Below are 18,256 nucleotides of genomic sequence, written 5' to 3' on the forward strand. Positions count from 1 at the left end.
CTTTGATTGATAATTTACTTTACAACAATCCCCTGCCAGCTTTACTACTCCACGGAGTGACAGGGTTGAATTGCGCCGTATGTCTGTCCTCCGCAATAGCCGGACTGCCACTGTGCAGGTCCGAGGATTTGCTTCCTCCTCCAACCTTCGAGTTGGGCCAGAATCGCCTCACTTCATCGATGTGCCGAAAATTGTTCAGCCCACCAACCCCCGCAAACCTCATATCAGAGGTACTCTACCCGTGCCTCGCGAGCTCTTCCCAGCCCGTCGAGCGGACAAACCCCGGATACAATATCTCAATGCGGTCACACAACTCCCCAAGTCTGAACGGGTAGTGAGCCCAAACAGCAGCAACCCCGAGAAGCAAGAATGGAAGCACAAGATGGCAGATCTGCGGAGACAGAACCTGCGGGACGGTCTGCGAGACCTATACTCGCGCAAAAGGTCCGCAGACTCAAAGATTGTCAGCCGCAGTCTTGAGAGTCAGAATCGGCGGGACCGCATTCTTCAGCAACCCGAGCGTGAGGACGAGCGTCTCACTCGGCCATCGATCATTGAGGCGATGATGCCCCACAAACAGCCAGTTCTGCCCGACCCCAACCGCGAGGAACGCCTTGCCCTCTCTCGGGCACGCCTGGGAGCTAAGCAGGCACAGAAAGAAATTGAGCGGAAGGAGCACCTCCAGGCGTTGTATGTGAATGCTCGCACTTTCATTACAACCGAGGAGCAGCTCACTGCTGAAATTGACCGGGTATTCCCCGAGGGCGAGAACCCGGCGTGGCGCAATGACCACCAGCCCGGCGAGAACATCTGGAACCTGGGTAACCCCCCGACTGTGTTCAATCTTGCCAACAAGACCCGTTCCAATGAGGCTGTTCGCTGGGATGTCTCTCAGGAGCGTGTTAGGAAGCTTGCCGAGGCACTTACTGGCGGTAAGATGCGAGAGTAATCGGGATTTTTTTGGCATCATGTACAATATCTATCAAGCTATCACATTTCAACCCACAAATCAAGAGATCCTTTGGGAACCTTCCATTTTCTGAAGTCGGGTTAGTGGATGGTAGGTTGGTTGACGGGAGGCACCTGATCAGGAATCTTCTAGTACGGTGGTAAGTGCAATAGACCTCCCTGCTGTCGTTCATCATATGCAAGATCTTCCAGATCACCGCAGTCATGATTCGCAAAGGCCCATTTCTTTCTGGGATTGTGCCATCATCCTTGTAAGTTCCACCATGAGTGGACCGAACAACTATATCTATATTGTTCCACCGGTTTCATTCCACATCGAAAAGCACAAGACTATTCCCTGGCAGTGTTTACCTCCCGGTGCCTGGTACCCGAGCTACGAGCTGCGGACGCGTGACGACATACTCAACCTAATTGAATGCATTCCCTCGTTTTTTAATCGGCGGTTGGCGGTGCATCTTTCGTGGGGGGCTATGTCTGTCCCAAAGGCTTCACTTTTGAGGACATGACCATTACAATACAGCTAGGCATCCTGACGTACCTTTCAGTTATCGGCTCCTACGTTTCCCCAGTCGGCTCTAGGAATTCTTCAAAGTACCTTTATTATTGCCGAGATCGAATGTGACAGAGCAGATACTACTATACGGCCCTTCCTTGCGATTCAACATCTTGCAAACGGTAAAAACAGCAAAGTCTGGACATACGCCATCATACAAATGTTGACCTCACGGTCACTACTCGATTGTATACGATCATCCTAGAGAGTAGTATGGGCTTGGGATATTGATGTATGAACATAGCATCCCGGTGCTTTGGGCCTTTCATGGCTACCATTACCGGTGAGTAGACTAACAGGTTTTGTTCAAGTATATAATTGATGGGTAGCCGAGTACTATAAATAGAGATTGAACTTCGAAACTTCAACTTGCATGTTTATCTCGATAATATATCGATGGAAGATGTAGTGCTAGCCTAAGTCCATCACTTCATACATATGTATTGGCCACGCACCTTACACTGCCCTAGAAACAAATTAAAGGTTTCCTATATGCACACAATCATATTCGTTTTGTGCGCATAGGAGAAAAAACCCCTAAAAATGTAAGAGAAAAGAAACAGAAAGGTAATAATAAGGAATCAGCAGTGGGTGGCCTAGTGGTAACATGCTTTGCATGTGTACCACGAGGGAAGTGCCTAAGATCTTCCACTACCTCAACTGTTCCGGTTCGACCCCGGTCGTTCTCGCCTTTAACTTCTTCTTTTTTTGCTTCACCTTCATTCTTATTTACCATCCTTTTCCATCGTCACTTTCCTCTTCATAATCACCAAAATTATATCCACCAGGCAAATATACTTCGGAACGGAAAATATATGCCCCAGGCCCACGACACACGTGATCCAGATAAGCCGATAAGTAATTTTCCCTCCAGCAACCCCCCCCGAAAAAAGAGACAGAAGCCCAGAATCACTTCGTGCTGCTGGCAGTGCTACTTTACAAAAAATTGCCTACCTCTTTCCATTGTGCCGATCTACCAATCCTCTTTGTTCCAATTCCCATCCCAACACAAATATGGTGCAAGGATCATTGAAAAAGGCCGGTCCCACTGGCCCAGGCAGGAAGTAAGTGCCACTCACAGACAGACACAAAACCACAAAGCCACAGCCGACAGTCCCATCCGTCCACTAAGGAGCAATTAAACTAACATACACTCTCTCTAGGCCCGCCAAGACAACAAGACCGGGCGTCCGCTCCGTCGCGCCCAAGAAAGCCGGCCTGATCAAGCAGAAGAGACTGACCAAGGTACGCACCGACTCGCTTCCCAGTCCCCATATCTTCGACCCGGATTGCAGTCTGTGCCCTGCGAGACAACAAGAAGAAGAAGACAAGACCAAAGAAGAAAAACCACTAACACCGCTCTTTAGCAACTCACATCCGGCCTCTCCTCAATGACAGAACGCAGTCTGGCGACAAAGGCAGGTCATCTCGAGCTACTGGCTGGTGGAAAGAAGGACCGTCTGCTGAAAGAGCGTAATGCGGCTCGGAAGGATGGGACTTTGGCTCGCAAGGATACTTTGAAGTCTGCTCCTAAGAAGGCAACTTGAAGGGCGGGGAATTTAATGGATGATATGTTTTTTTTTTGTCTGTTTGATTCGATCTTTGCAGTTCGTCTATCTAGAGCTCGTTATATGAGTGCATGAAATCGATACCCAGTTTCCATTGTCTTTTTTTATCTAGATGGTTTATATGTATGCATAGTGTAGTATGAGATGGACGCGAGATGGATGGATGACGTGGAGATGAGAAGTAGTGTATATATGTCGAGAAATAGTAATTAAGTACAAATGGTGGAAACCAAGCGGAATAGGATAGAACATGTGTGAAATCATCAAATCATAAGGCAGAGCGTGCATGTAAAAGTCATGATGCATCCAATGGAACGAAACCTCGAAGAGAAGGAAATAAACGAGCAAAAAAAAGGGTATCTATAATTGTAACGCCAATGACATTACCATCCGAACCATATTCGCAGGCAATGTCTACCATCCCAGTCTCAGAACTTCGAGATGCGGCTCGGAACACCAGCCTGTTCAATCAGGTCCTGGCCACGCTCCATCCAACCGTTAAAGCCGCCGTCACTGGAGTCCGAGGGGAAATCGTCCCAGATGGCATTCTCCGAGTCCGCATACGTCGACCAAATACCCTTAGGGACATCGGCCGCCGACCAGGAAGGCAGCTTCGCCAGCACGCATGTATAGTAGACGTAGAGGATGCGGCAGAGCAGCTCGACGCGGTCAATGTAGTGCTGCGAAGTGGGATCGGGGTTATGGCCACCGTCGCCGAGCCGCTTCCACCAGCTCACGCGCCACCGCAGCGTGAGCAGAATGTGGCCGAGTTCGCCCAGGAAGCGGACGTGCGTCTCGTGCGAGATCTGCTTCCACTTTATGTTGTAGAAGTCGCGCTCAAGCTTGCGGAAGCCCTCGACTTCGAGCATGCGGCAGAAGATTCGGGAGAGTTGCGCTGCGAGGAGGATTTCGCGTTGGTCTTCTGGGTTGTTTATGTCCATTGTTCGCTCTTCGGCTGTTGGGTCGAGGGACACGAAGCTGTATTTGGCGCGGCTAGGCATGTTGTTCCACTGGGAGAGGAGGGTCTGAGGATGGTTAGTTACGTTCTTGTCGTGTAGGAGTGGACACTTACATAGGCTTGATTCATTGGGTCGCAGTCGGCAACGCAGGACAGCCAATTCTTGGATTTATCCTTTGAGTCGACAATTCGTCGGTCGATGAACTCTAGGAAAGTGGACTTCGAGTTGCCGTTGTACTCACTCAGGGTCTTCAGGAACTTGTAGGTCTCCCCCAAGTCGAGGACATAGAGAGAGCCCCAGGCCTGGCTAGCACGGATGTTGAACCGCCCCTGGCGCTCGGCGAGCAAAGACACGAGTTGGCTGAGGTCAAATTCAGATGGAATCTCCATCCGGACTCGGTTGGAACCATCCACCGTAGGGTGGTTGACAGCTCGTTGAGCTAGATAAAGTCAGTAAATCCGAACACCTCATGGGAGGGTTTGATCGATACATACAGATGTAGTTGCAGGTTCCAAACTCGACAATACTGGAGAAGCATGCACGAGCGCATGGTTGCTCATGAAGTGTAGGGCGACAAGCATCGCAGGGGGGGGCTTCCGTCACACTGCAAACAGGTTAACTTATGAAAAATAAAAAAATATACGTGGAAATCCTTACTTTGCGCTTGTTCAGTCGACATTGAACACAAGTATCCTTGTTTTTCCTGCGCAGGCCTGCATTGGCCCGTCCAACCATACTCAATGGGCCCTTGCGACGAGCGCCGCGTGGAGGCGAGACAAAGTCCGCAGACGCAATAGAGCCCCCTTGGCCATCCTCCTGGACAATTTGCAATGGCCTTGTTATGCCGTGATCCATTGAAGCAGGGTTTTTGGTCTTGCGCTTCTTGACTGTAGCCGAGGACTGCATGGCAAGCGGTGCCGGTCGATTGGCACGTTGGCCAGCAGTTGATGAAGTCCTTGGCCTTGAGGGAACAGTGGAAACTAGAGATTCCGCGGGGGCCTCACTCACCACGAAGGCAGTGGGTTTGAATGCAGGTTGCGACCCCTCCGGTGAAGTAGATTCATGCGATGAGGTCTTCCACTGGAAATCATCGTCTTCCATCTGGCGCTCCGCAAATGCCGGGGCATCGGCATCATCGCTAGTGGCGGAATAGGAGCACTCGTATATTGCTGACATATCGCCCGACACTGAAGAGTTCTCAGATTTGAATTGGAACTCCTGCCCCATTTGTGCATTTCGCGGGCCAGCAGTTGGAGAGACCGAGGTGATCTGTTGGGCGGGCAGTTGGGATGCCAGACTATTGAGCCACCGCGATTCCAGCGATCGGACAGAAGTCTGGTATCCCCGCAGGGAGTGATCCTTTGGGTTCCCCTGTGTGTCCACTGAGAGTAGCATGGGCTCTTGCGGCAGAGGCATATTCTCGACCGGAATGTCATGTGGAATTACAGACCACTCCTCGGGAATCATAGGAAAGGACTGTGGAATCTGCTGGAACGACATGATGCCCTCCGCTGGGACATCCGAATAACCACTGTGAGGCATCTCTTCAACATCATCGACAATGACAGCGCCATTGGAGTGGTTCGGTCCTTTCGCGTAGGGGTAGAGAAGAGGTGCATCCATCGGCATGGCGACTGGGTTGTATAGTTGAAATTGTGGCCAAGCCTCGTCCGAATGGTAATTCTCGTCGGTGGAAGATGGGATGGTCTTAGGGCTAAGGGTGCCACTGCCAGTGCCCTCGACGAGGCCATCGGGGTAGTTCAAGTTCTCGGGTGACACATCGTGCTTTCTGTAACAAAACAAGTGTCAGCCATATCAACATCGCGCTGCGCGGTCTCACTTCAGGAGGGAGTTCCGGACCTGTTCTCCAGACGACGGAATTCACCAGCCAGTGGACCATGGAAGGTGCCTAGGTCTGCGATATCTGCATCGCACTGGCTCGAGTCTTGGCTGGTGTCCCACTCGGGCGATTGGTCGTAACCCAGATGTTCCCATGAGGCGACAGAAAAGGTGCCTTCAGTTTGCCAATTGTCCAGAATCTTGGGGTCGATCCCCGCAGCGGTCCCGGTACTTCTACAGTCCATACAGGATGAGAGGGTGAGGTAGCGGCGACGACCTAGTTGAGCAAAGATCTCAACGAACTTCGCTTGAGACTTCGCAGGTTCGATGGGCGGAGAATGGAGTTATGCAGGTCAGCGAGGATTTGTCAACGTGTCCAAGTAACTATCGAATGGATATATCGGTAATGACTTGAAGAGGAGAAAGTTGAGGGGCCAGAGGATTGTTGAAGGGCTGACGGGGTTCCCCACCTCAAGATTTTCTGCGATCGACTTTAGCGTGCAGCCGGCACAGACCACTCTAGGATTTCGCTCTTGTTTACGGAGTACTCCGTACAACGATCTATGCTGAATATAGACATGGGAGTTGGATTTAAATCTTGGAATCCCAACTAATTGAAATACATGAGAATATAGATATATAGAAAGGCCCATTCTCACAATGTATTGTGTTGCGGGCTCTATGTTGTATACCGGCATGTCGATCTCCGGTCTGGTCTTATGAGAGGAAATGTGGTGCGCCCCTGAGTCATGAATGGTCCAGGAACCCGGAAGTTCTAATCCGTACGGAGTACTCCGTCTAAGCAAGCGCATTAGGCGAAATATTAAATGTAACTCGGTTCTTCTTCCAGTCGACAGTCCCCAGTGGACAAAGTCCAAATCGAAATTTCTAATTTCCATCCAGACCTTGTTCTACCGTGTAGGTTGCAGCACTCCCCTGCAGCGTTGATTACCTCATCTTCCCTCTTGGACTTTAACTAAACTTCTGACTATAAAAAAACGACTAAGAAGTATAGATACTATTAGTATTTAAGCCCATAGGTTATGGATTATTATTGAACGCCGAAGGTTAAGAAAACCCAAAGAGCAAGTGAAGATAACAAAGAACATCGAAAAGACTACAATATACTAGAAAAGAACTACCAGCCAATTGGATCATCTCGTTCTTACCGATGCTGTTACCCACAGAGGGGTACACGTGACCATAATGTAACTAGTACCCCGCTGCTGTAGCTAGCTAATGCATCATCATCATCATTCCCCTGAGCTACCAGTGTGTCATCTGGTAGCATGTCCGTTCCGATCTAGGAGCAGCTCCTATTTTGACGAAGGACCCTAGTTTTGTTTTTCTCCATCAAAATTTTAACTTGCAGCACTGGCAGCCGGTGCTGCGCCATATCTTAGGCGACACTGGTACCCAGTGTAGCCACGATCCAAACAGACAGTTAAGCCGGCAGAAAAGCGATCACCCCGCCCCTTGTCCTAAGCCACCTTCAACCAACTAATACAGAGCTCGATACCAAAAGCAGCGTACCGATTGGAAGCGCTGGCTGCAGTATATACAGCAAGCCTAAACGCCTCGGCACTCCTACAAAACATCCGCCAACATAGGCTTTCCGACACGGACGCAGACACATTATTTACGCTTACGTGTCTACCTGTATTGCTAACATACGCGCAAGCTGCGCTAGCTAACGCTCATAACCCTAAAGAGAGAGCAGTAGTCAGAGACGCGCTCCGCTTTATCGTAGGACAGAACGCATTTGTAAACGCGATCGAGAGCTCTGAAGGGCCCGCGACCCAACTCTTCTGTCAACTTAGCCATAACTGGGAGATAGGAAATCCCAATATCATTATAAACTCGCCCGAGGGTACTTAGGAACCCAGAGCCCCTTAAGCGGTAGCAATACCCCGGCACCTAGGGTACTGCTACTATTCTTCCGGGTTAATAACATTCCCGGAAGCCAGGAACGCCTATACCCTCTTCAGCCTCCCGGAAGCCAGGAGCGCTGATTGATCCCCCTTTTTTTTCCTTTTTTACTATTATCACTTTCTTTTTTATCGCACTGACACGCCGACCGGGGCGGTCGGATTTCAAGCAGGGGCAGATGTTACCCACAGAGGGGTATATATGACCATAATGTAACTAGTACCCCGCTGCTGTAGCTAGCTAATCCATCATCATCATTCCCCTGAGCTACCAGTGTGTCATCTGGTTAGGCGACACTGGTACCCAGTGTAGCCACGATCCAAACAGACAGTCAAGCCGGCAGAAAAGCGATCACCCCGCCCCTTGTCCTAAGCCACCTTCAACCAACCAATACAGAGCTCGATGCCACCACAGGCACTCCTACAAAACATCCGCCAACATGGGCTTTCCGACACGGACGCAGATACATTATTTACGCTTACGTGTCTACCCGTATTGCTAACATACGCGCAAGCTGCGCTAGCCAACGCTCACAACCCTGAAGAGAGAGCAGTAGTCAGAGACGCGCTCCGCTTTATCGTAGGATAGAATGCATTCGCAAACGCGATCGAGAGCTCTAAAGGGCCCGCGACCCAACTCTTCCGTTAACTTAGCCATAACTAGGAGACAGGAAATCCTAATATCATTACAAACTCGCCCGAGGGTACTTAGGAACCCAGAGCCCCTTAAGCGGTAGCAATACCCCGGCACCCAGGGTACTGCTGCTATTCTTCCGGGTCAATGACATTCCCGGAAGCCAGGAACGCCCATACCCTCTTCAGCCTCCCGGAAGCTAGGAGCGCTGATGGATCCCCCTTTTTTTCCTTTTTTACTATTATCACTTTCTTTTTTATCGCACTGACACGCCGACCAGGGCGGTCGGATTTCAAGCAGGGGTAGATGTTACCCACAGAGGGGTACACGTGACCATAATGTAACTAGTACCCCGCTGCTGTAGCTAGCTAATGCATCATCATCATCATTCCCCTGAGCTACCAGTGTGTCAGATGCCGACTAATTATTATATATATCTTACTCCGCATATGGATATACAATATAGTTGTACACACTGGATATCTATTTCTAGACTATATGTAGATAGGGAATATAGGTGGCGAATGACTGAAGCAGCATTTACAATGAACTATAGACTATGAACACTATTAACACCCCACATCCCCTATCCTATTGACCCCGTCACTTATACTAGTACATAATTGCTTCGCTTCGCTCCGCAATAATATACTCCGTACAACATACTCCGTGCCAACCCTTAACCATCTATCAAATGACAGAAAACACATGGTCAGCATGTCCGAGAGAAAGCCGAATCGGCTCACCGCATGCTGCATTCGGCCCATTGCTGTCCCCGCATGAACGGCTTCACCCCAATGCCCCGGTGTGTAATTCGGTGTGGCCAATGGCTCATTCCTTCTTACCCTGATTCCCCAGGTATAAGTGTTCTGCACCCCGGATATTTCCGGGGTGCTGAACATTTCTTTCTTCGTTCTTATTCTCTTATAAAAGAAAAACCAGAGAACAAAAAGGCCCAGACCGCCACCGGGGAACCTTTACCGATCCAAATCGAACCTCGAATATCACCCATAACGTCCTTGGCGCTGTTCAATCTCGCCCGTCATGCACATCCTGGTAAGTGACATCATCGGCAAATTTCCTTTCTTTTCCCTCTAGCAAATGTGCGGAGTACAGAGTATAGAAAGACATTTCCTGCAAGGATCTGCTTTATATACTTCCCCGGAAATCATCGTCACATGACAATCTACTACTCCCTCATTCCGATTCCTTACATCTATTATCCAGTTCACGTCACACGACATAGATATAAAAAAAATAGAAACCCCTCAAAAAATGCAAAAATGCTAACAACCTAAAATAGGTCGTCAATGACGATGGTCCACCAAGCACCAACCTCTCACCATACCTTCGACCTCTAGTCGACACCCTCAAAGCAAACGGCCACCAAGTCTCCGTAGCAATCCCGGCAGCCTCACGCTCCTGGATCGGCAAAGCCCACCTAATCGAACCCCCCCCCTCACAGCGCAGCACACCCCCCCCCGCCGCCCACGCCGCCGGCGGCAGGGGGCACACAAGCTCCGAATCCCCAGACCCCGAAAACGACTGGGTGGTGATCCGCAACGGTACACCAGCCAGCTGCGCGCAACTAGGCCTGTACAACCTGTTCAGCGAGCGCGCGCCTATCGACCTCGTCATCTCGGGCCCGAATCACGGCCGCAATGCCTCCACCATCTACAACCTGTCCTCGGGGACGGTAGGCGGTGCGCTGGAAGCGGTGTTCTGTGGTAAGCGCGGGATTGCCATCTCGTTTGGTAGCAAGGATCCGCAGCCTGATGATGTTATTGCCGCCGCCGCGAGACTGGCTGTCAGAGTCGTGCGGCATCTGTTTGAGAACTGGGATGAGCGCGTGGAGCTTTATAATATCAACGTCCCGATGGTTCTTGATGTTGAGGAGAGGCCTGTGCTGTATACGCGCACGTTGCCGTATTATTGGCCCAGGGGCTGTTTGTATGCCGAGGAGGGGGTGAAAAAGAAGGTTAATGGTGTGAACGGTGTGAACGGTGTTCATGTCAATGGCGAAACGAATGGCTACATGAATGGCTACATGAATGGTCATATGAATGGCCATACGAATGGCACGTCTGTTAATGGACATGCTCATGCGCCAGCCAGACAGCGCCACTTCAAGTGGTCTGCTGATTTGTCGGATATGAAGAAGACGTTGCAGGAGAGTGAGGTTGGCACGGATGCTCATACTGTGCTCAATGGGTCGACTAGGTAAGATATTCTCTTTGCAATGAGCGGATGGAACTGGATATGCTGATTGTGATCTAGTGTGACTGCCCTCCGAGCCAACTTCTGGCATGTCCCCGGTCTTGAAGGGCCGCTGGACCTTGATTCTTGAATAGGTTGTTGAACAGATTCTAGATGCTTTAGATGATCCTACGATACCCGCAATGGTTTTCGAATGCATACATAATATGGTGATTTATAGGAAGGCCGGTCCGTTTTAAGGTTATACATAGAAAGTCTGCAAAATTTAAGCCTTCTTCTGCCGTCTAATGGAACATCAGGGAGAATATCTATAAAAAACAATATGTAAAAAGACATTTCAAAGACTACCAAATAGAACTACCATCGACCTAACTGGATCATGTCGTTCTCACAGAGACAAACGCTATCCTTGTATACATATTTCTCTTTGCAAGTGGTTTCGATAATGGTCATTTGCTTTCATTCTCCCTACTAGACAGCCTGGGGTAACTACTGGAATATAGAAATAGAAATAGCTAGTGCAGGTACAAGTCAGCGGGTGTATCACATAAACAACAGGAGATTCTGGAATAAGAGCGTCAGCTCTTGAGCTCGGTATAGGATCACGGCAGTCCTAGAGCGCACGCGCAGCTTCTCCTGCGCCACTATCCACAGTGGACACCTGCTCAGCTCGCATCTTGCCCTTGCCGACACCTCCCTCACCGACACCCATTCGTCGGGCCACGTATCGCTGCGCGATAATACCAGCGGTCAACGAAAGAGTTTCTTCAATCCACTCCGAAACCCATTCGCGGGGGTCGACACCTCCACCCTCGATGACCTCGGCAATGGCTTCGGGCACCACAACACGCTGAATATTCGCACCATAGGCGTCTGACTTCTCGGAAGCTAGAACCGAATCATCGAGCCATTCAATCCATGCCTGAGGGATACTCTGGGAGATGGCGTGGAAGGCAATGCCATGGATGGGGTCGTGGAGGTACATCGCGAAGGAGATCTCCTCTTCTTGCGTATTAGCTTCCACGGCTCCTTCGGTGGCCTTTTCGCCCGTCGCGCCGGCCTGGAAGAGGTCATTGGAAGTAGTCTGGCTGATAGCCTGGATAGCGAAAAAGATGTCGCTGCTGCGAACCGGGTTGGATTCACTTAGGACTTCCGAAGCATGCTTTGCGGCCACTTCGACTCCGCCACGAGATGAGAAGTACTCGGCAGCGTAGGACTCGGCGTTGGCTCGAGCGAGCTTGGAACCTTCCACGGCGCCTCGCACGGAAGAGATGTTCCGCGGTTGTCCAGGTGTGACCGTCCGCCACCAGGGCCCGTCATTCCAGCCAGCACTGGTCATATAGCCGGTAACATCGAGCGCGCGTTTCGGGGATGACTCCTGACCCCGCTGGATCACCAACAGGTCCCCGCCCTCGACTTGGGCCATCACTCGCGAGAATACCGCATAGACTAGCGGGTCGATGGCCGGGTAGCCAGACATATCGTGAGTCACGTGAATCTGTAGACGTTCATGGGAAGAAATAGGAGGGGCGAGGGTGTGGATGAGGTTGGTGAATGTCGGGAGTGCCCTGTCTCGAAGCTCGCCGCCTGTGTGCCAGTTAGCCCTACATGTAAGAGAGCATACTTTGAGTAGGCGGATTCATACCAAGATCACGAAGAGCTCCAACATTGCCTTTGACCTGCTGAGCCCACTTCTGAGCCTCCTCGTTGTTCTGAATCTCCTTGACAGCCGCCTCGGCCTGTTTCATAGCCGCGGTGGCCGTTGCGAACAGTCCCCCCGACCATCCACCCCACCAGCCGGCACCCTCATCAGATGATTGCTGTGCGGAGACATTCTCAGACTCAGCCTTGGGCTGTTCTGGCTTGGTTTCTGTGCGTGAGAGCCGGCCTGTCTCCTCAGACCGGCGGACCGGCGCCTTGTCCTCGGTCGGTCGGTCGATGGTCGCGCTCGGGCGGGGAGATCGTGTAGATGACCTAGGCTTATCGGCAGACAGGCGCGGAGTACCTGGTCCGCTGGCTGGACGCTGTGTGGCTAGGTGGTCCAGCTCGGCCAGTATGTCCTCCTGCCCGCCCTTGACATTGTCGGATACGACAGGTTTAGCTGTTTTATTGCCGGATTTGTCAAGACCGAGGTTATCAAACTGAGCCAGGAGCTCGTCACTGGTAGGTTTAGGGGCCTTTGGCGGCATGTTTGTTTGGGGGGAACAATGTTCAGGAGAAGTGACGACACCTTGGGAGCTTCTGAACTTGTGGATCATGTGCCAAGACTGACAGCACTGACTGCGGATGGACTTGGTGAAGATCAGTTAAAAGATGAAGATAAAGCATTAATTCTGTAATTTGAATATTTTCTTAGATTCTCAGAGAAATTATGAGCCTTGGATATATTTGATGTTGGACCACCTGGGCCTTGAATTCAAATCTGGCACCCCGCACGATAAATCCCTAGAGAGCACAGGATGTCAACCTTCACAGCTTCACAGCTTCACATCTTACTCTCCTCACATATGCGTACCTGCAATTCCAACAACATCAAACCAATTTCTGCGGAACCCGGAAGCGCAACCCCGACTCCCGCGGCTTTGACTTATCCGCTATGGACCCACGCGGGGTTGCCGATAAATAGTTGCTCATTCCCGTATAGAGCCAGTTCCGATTTGTTCAACAATAGTATCTTCCAGATTTGAATCAGGTACTGACCACTTGCGTCTCATCCAAGCAGCCATTGGCTCCAAAGCACAGCATATTGAGTCACATCTCAACTGACCTAGACCCCAGATTCTACTCAACCCAGCCATTGAACAAACCAACTTCTAATTAAGATCACCTACAACCCTTACGTACCACCCATCATGCGTCTACCATACGTTGCAGACCCTCCAGCAACTAGTACACCGGATGAAGCCAGAATCCTAGCCAGCGTTCAAGCCCGTCGAGCCCCCAACCCGCTCCTCCCCCTCGACCTGGCCCTCCTACACTCCTACCCGGTCACAGAAGGCTGGAACTCATTTATTGGAGCGATCCGCACCCGAACTACCCTCACAACCATCATTCGTGAACTAGCCATCTGCCGCGTCGCAGTGGTCAACGGCGCCCTGTTCGAATGGGAACAACATGCACCTCTGCTTGCGGAAGGTGGATTGGGCTCAGAGGCATTGAAATTTATTAGGGATACTCAGGCGGACTTCTCGAGTGAGGCTGCGTCGTCAGTCTTGAGTGCTGACCAGAGGGCTGTACTAAAGTATACCGACGCCATGACTAAGACGGTTACGGTGCCCGATGAGGTTTTTGCGGAGCTAAAGGGGTGCTTTGTGGAACGGGAGGTGGTTGAGATCACCGCTACGATTGCGGCTTATAATTGTGTTAGTCGCTTTTTGGTGGCTTTGGATGTTGGCGAGAAGAACCACCTGCACTGAGCTGTAGGTGTTCTAAGCAAAATCAAATGGGTTTAAAGAACTATTGACTTTTTTTTATTAGGAGATAAGTACTCCGTAACTATGTGTATCAGTATTGAGGTCCTCTACTCCGTACGACTCCCTAGCCCAATCCACCTGACGATCTATCACACTGACAGCAGAATGTGATACATCCAAGCAACGTGGCGCCAAGCCTGCACTCATAAAGTACACTACTTCTAACTATCTTTCTTTTAAGAACTCCTTCTTTCCCTTTGATTCTAGCTTAGCCTTCTCGTTCTTCTCTAATTATTCTATTTTCTGTTGAAAGGCCACCCTGGTTCGATACACGATACTCAGTGTTATGGACTCTCTAGCATAATGGCGACATCACTACCCCTCGAACTGCTATTCGAAATCGCAACACTTTTACGAATTGACGGGGCTTCTTTGATTCCATGCACTTATGTGTGTCGCTATTGGCAGGCAGCCCTCGAGCCGTTGATATATGCAAATCTCGCTGTCTATAGTGACAGTTACCATAAAGAAGAGGGGCAACGTGGAATTTCTCTAACGCATTTTCAAAAACTCACATCCGGTAGTCGTTCCATACGGCGAAACTGGATCCGAAAGCTGGAGTACGATATCATCATCCCCTGCAAAATATTCGACTGGACCACAAGTGAAAATTCCAAATATAGCGCAGACAACCAATTAAGGCAGGCCAATGATTTCGCTTTCCAGACGGCTATGTTTGATCTTTTCCAAACACTTCATTCATGGAACCAGCATTGCCGTCTCACGTTGCACCTAGGGCTTCGAGGATCTCAACACATTAGGTGGCCTAGAATGGAACCAGATACTTTGCCCTGTCCTACCGCTAGTGCGGCGCTTTCTTTCGATTACAGGGGTAGACGCCATATACCGATCCCCCCATATCGGGCGCGTTTTATCAACAATCTGTCTGAGCTATACCTAGCGCACGTTCAGTGCATTGATAAGCTCTCTTTCCTAAACCAAAATTTTGACAGAAACCGGCATCATCAAATCTGGACCGGGACAGTTCAGACTATTATCCAACACTGTCCAACCATCACTGAACTGGAGCTGGATCTCAACGAATGGGTCCGTCCGGATTACTTACAGTATATACAAAGACGTCGAGCGTGTAAGCCTTGTATTTTTTTTTGGTGTTTTTTTATCTAGATTTTTATTAACAGCTATATAGCATTGGCTTCCTTGCTTGGGGTTATTCCTGACAGCCTAAGAGTGTTACATTATAACGGCTCGGAGGACGGCCCGTGGAAACATAGTTTACCTGGACTAAATGTCATCCCTTCGGGGATTGATAGCCTGGCCATCAATTTGCGAAATCTCAGCGTTCACCTTCGGGAATTGAAGCTGGCGAGAACCACTCTTCCATTTGACTTTTTGTGTCCTTTGGATGGAAAAAGCCAGCCTATTATAGGCTCCTTGCACTGGCCCTATTTGAAAACATTGGAAATTCAGGATGTACCCCCCTGGCTTCCTTGTGGTAATGAATATCTCTTTTCCATTAGTATATCTATAGCCACTAAAAGCAAGGCAATCAACTAGGACAATGGACTTCCAATCACACCGTGGAGTACCGAGCCAAAATCGAGAATGACCACTGGAATGACCGGATACACGATGCCGAACGGAGATGGAACGGAACATCCGTGATGAATGATGAACAATTCCATCGGCTTCTCATATCGCTGGGCTATGCAACCCAACGTATGCCCTGTTTGAAACGTATGACGTTTCGTATGGAGTGCTATTGCCGGTTTTCCCTTCATCTTCACAACCACTCCAACGCCAGCACGTTGGAATGGCAATCTCGTGCCGGATATCAACCAGATAGTCGGGTTGCAAAGGCATGGAAATTTGACCTGGATGATTTGAGGATTGACTCTTCGCCTTTGGGTATATGTTCTGTGATTCTTCCAAGGTGGCCACCCGACGAGCCTATCTAAGCTGGGCTTCCTGGGCTTACTGAATTGATATTATGTTTTACCAAATGGCAACAGGAAAGATGTTATAGAAGAATAATCGTCATATACGTAGAATTCAAACCTAATTTCCGAGTGCATGCTTCCCATAGGGCCAAATTCATAGGAAGATTAAGTAGAGAGGAGAGCCGAGGTCGAATGATTCGTAGCTGGTAATCTGGGCTGCGATTGCTGAAGTTTTAGAAGCCTCAACTTTAGAGAATTCCGCAAAAATCTCCAAGACCATCCAACTAGCCCTCAAGGGCGTATACCGGGCTATGTTAGAGCTTTTCTTTGAGGTTACCCAATAGATAAACTAAGCGACTACTATTATAATTACAGATGGCCTTGAAGCCAGAGATTAAGGCTCTCTCCGGATATTTAGCACGGTGTTGACAATTACTGCTTTGCAGTCATCGACGTACCTTAACAATCAATATGACAATTATTACTCGAGGAATGCTTTTGATTGAATAGTGTCAGGTCGAACCAATATTGGACTTTTATTTAGGATAGACACTGTTTTGGTGCGACACTGCTATAAGTCTTTGTGTAGAATGTGTATAGTCCCTGCAGTATGTTGTATGTTTCTAGGCACTTTGTACCACCTATGTGCCGATATTACTACTATACTCTTATGAGCTTGCTACGTTATTGCTATGTAGTGCTTTGGGATCCTACCTTGGCTATGTCTTATACTTCAACAAAAAAGCGCTAAACTAGTCCCTATTGACATGTTTTTCTCTGCTCTAGATTATTTTATGTTCCCATAGGATAAAGACCTCTATACAATTCACAACTCTGCCTAAAGAGGGCTAGTATGTACTAGAAATATTCTAGGGAGACCTCGGCATTTCACGGGTCTAAGGAACATTCCAGGGAAAATTGGGGCGACCCGGGGACCCACTCGTGGTATATTTCCTATCAGAGCTTTCTTGGCTGCTGCTTTAGTGTGGAGATCGGTATATAGTATATACCCATTTTAGAAACGAATCTAGTTCTTGCACATCCCCGATGAGAAGAAAATGACATACATATGGCAGGGTACATTTTTGACAGGAGAGCTCCGGTACCCTGCTATATTGACTGAAAATGCCAGTCTCGAGAGATTCAAAATTAGCTCCTTTAGTACGGAGTATGCATCACTCGTAACGACGAGGTCCTTGATTCATCCCAGAGGGAGCTTCCTTTTTTTCCTGGCCACACAGGTACTCACCCAAAAATGGGCAGAAATCAATAGTAAGATTTGATAGCGAGATAATTTTAGGATGCATTCTACAATAGTATTATTGTGATATGGCGCCGAGGATGAATTGTAGGATCTGCCCCGGGGCCCCAGGGCCCAGGCAGATCCACTCCGTGAAAAAAAAAAAAGCGGCGGCAGTTTCAATCCGGAAAGGGAAATGGCACCAGGTCGTTTCTCCTTCTCCTTCTTATATCTTTGTTTATTACTTTCGTTCTTTTTTGATTGGTCTCTCTTCAGTGTCCTTAGGTAAAAAAAACTGTGTCTAGTAGAGATTATCGTCAAGTTTGACGTTGAAAATAAAGATTCTAACAGATTGAGATAATTCTACACTAGAATGGCAACGACGAATGCGATAAGTTATTATATCCAACCAACCAACTTAGTATGTAGATAATCATTATGGATGTGAACAAATCCGGGCTGAGTTACTATCCGACAAGCCCTGGAGGGTTGGAATATGTCGTATAGGCGAAGGAGACATGAGCGGCTATTCTTGCTGATGACGAGGCGGTTGGCACAAGGGTTCTTCTTGAATGTTATAACACCATATTTGATATGAAAACTAGGAGAGGCTAAAGCTGAACGGTTATAATTGTGGGTTTGGCATGTCTGCTGCCTCTACTTGTGACTTGATGTACGGATAGGATAGGAGACAGTTGTCGGGATATATGCAGAACTTGTCGAATGTGCTCTGGACACTAAAGGTAGATATAATGAAGGAAGAGTTGACAATGTGTATTCCTGTTTATATATCCCAACTGGGATGGGGCGTCACTTCTCCGTTCCTTGTGACACAAGGCATGGAGACTATGCACCGGAGGTCAAGGGCAGTCCCCCACGGATGTATCTATAGTGCTCGGGTACCTGCCTAATAACATCCAAATCTTCGGCCTTCGGTTTTCCTATCGCTTGCCCGTGACTTGGATTATGGATATA

General features: G+C 49.1%; 7 protein-coding genes across 7 annotated transcripts; 5 read left to right on the forward strand and 2 right to left on the reverse strand.

The window, feature by feature from the left end:
• Nucleotides 1-79: 79 nt before the first annotated feature.
• On the forward strand, nt 80-949 carry N7518_008678 (uncharacterized protein; the record flags this gene model as incomplete). The annotated part of the gene is made up of 1 exon (XM_057189605.1): nt 80-949. One exon carries the CDS (start codon nt 80-82, stop codon nt 947-949), a length of 870 nt encoding a protein of 289 aa, XP_057041308.1.
• A 1,587-nt stretch (nt 950-2,536) lies between these two features.
• Nucleotides 2,537-3,069, forward strand: N7518_008679 (DUF2462 domain-containing protein; the record flags this gene model as incomplete). Its single annotated transcript, XM_057189606.1, has 3 exons — nt 2,537-2,586; nt 2,686-2,767; nt 2,890-3,069. The coding sequence occupies 3 exons, from the start codon at nt 2,537-2,539 to the stop codon at nt 3,067-3,069; spliced, it is 312 nt and encodes a 103-aa protein (XP_057041309.1).
• Nucleotides 3,070-3,518: 449 nt separating this feature from the next.
• Nucleotides 3,519-6,133, reverse strand: N7518_008680 (uncharacterized protein; the record flags this gene model as incomplete). Its single annotated transcript, XM_057189607.1, has 5 exons — nt 3,519-4,115; nt 4,163-4,488; nt 4,544-4,653; nt 4,693-5,838; nt 5,910-6,133. 5 exons carry the CDS (start codon nt 6,131-6,133, stop codon nt 3,519-3,521), a joined length of 2,403 nt encoding a protein of 800 aa, XP_057041310.1.
• Nucleotides 6,134-9,494: 3,361 nt separating this feature from the next.
• On the forward strand, nt 9,495-10,797 carry N7518_008681 (5'/3'-nucleotidase SurE; the record flags this gene model as incomplete). The annotated part of the gene is made up of 3 exons (XM_057189608.1): nt 9,495-9,506; nt 9,754-10,670; nt 10,728-10,797. The coding sequence occupies 3 exons, from the start codon at nt 9,495-9,497 to the stop codon at nt 10,795-10,797; spliced, it is 999 nt and encodes a 332-aa protein (XP_057041311.1).
• A 483-nt stretch (nt 10,798-11,280) lies between these two features.
• N7518_008682 (DUF5427 domain-containing protein MTC1) lies at nt 11,281-12,856 on the reverse strand (the record flags this gene model as incomplete). The annotated part of the gene is made up of 2 exons (XM_057189609.1): nt 11,281-12,254; nt 12,313-12,856. The coding sequence occupies 2 exons, from the start codon at nt 12,854-12,856 to the stop codon at nt 11,281-11,283; spliced, it is 1,518 nt and encodes a 505-aa protein (XP_057041312.1).
• Nucleotides 12,857-13,519: 663 nt separating this feature from the next.
• On the forward strand, nt 13,520-14,083 carry N7518_008683 (carboxymuconolactone decarboxylase family protein; the record flags this gene model as incomplete). Its single annotated transcript, XM_057189610.1, has 1 exon — nt 13,520-14,083. The coding sequence occupies one exon, from the start codon at nt 13,520-13,522 to the stop codon at nt 14,081-14,083; it is 564 nt and encodes a 187-aa protein (XP_057041313.1).
• A 582-nt stretch (nt 14,084-14,665) lies between these two features.
• N7518_008684 (uncharacterized protein) lies at nt 14,666-16,059 on the forward strand (the record flags this gene model as incomplete). Its single annotated transcript, XM_057189611.1, has 3 exons — nt 14,666-15,230; nt 15,291-15,596; nt 15,659-16,059. Coding segments are annotated over 3 exons (1,272 nt in total), but the record flags the coding sequence as incomplete, so codon positions are not given.
• Nucleotides 16,060-18,256: the final 2,197 nt, after the last annotated feature.

Source organism: Penicillium psychrosexuale (genome assembly GCF_028828465.1).
Source record: "Penicillium psychrosexuale strain IBT 29551 chromosome Unknown utg000004l, whole genome shotgun sequence".
Classification (NCBI taxonomy): Eukaryota; Fungi; Ascomycota; class Eurotiomycetes; order Eurotiales; family Aspergillaceae; genus Penicillium; species Penicillium psychrosexuale.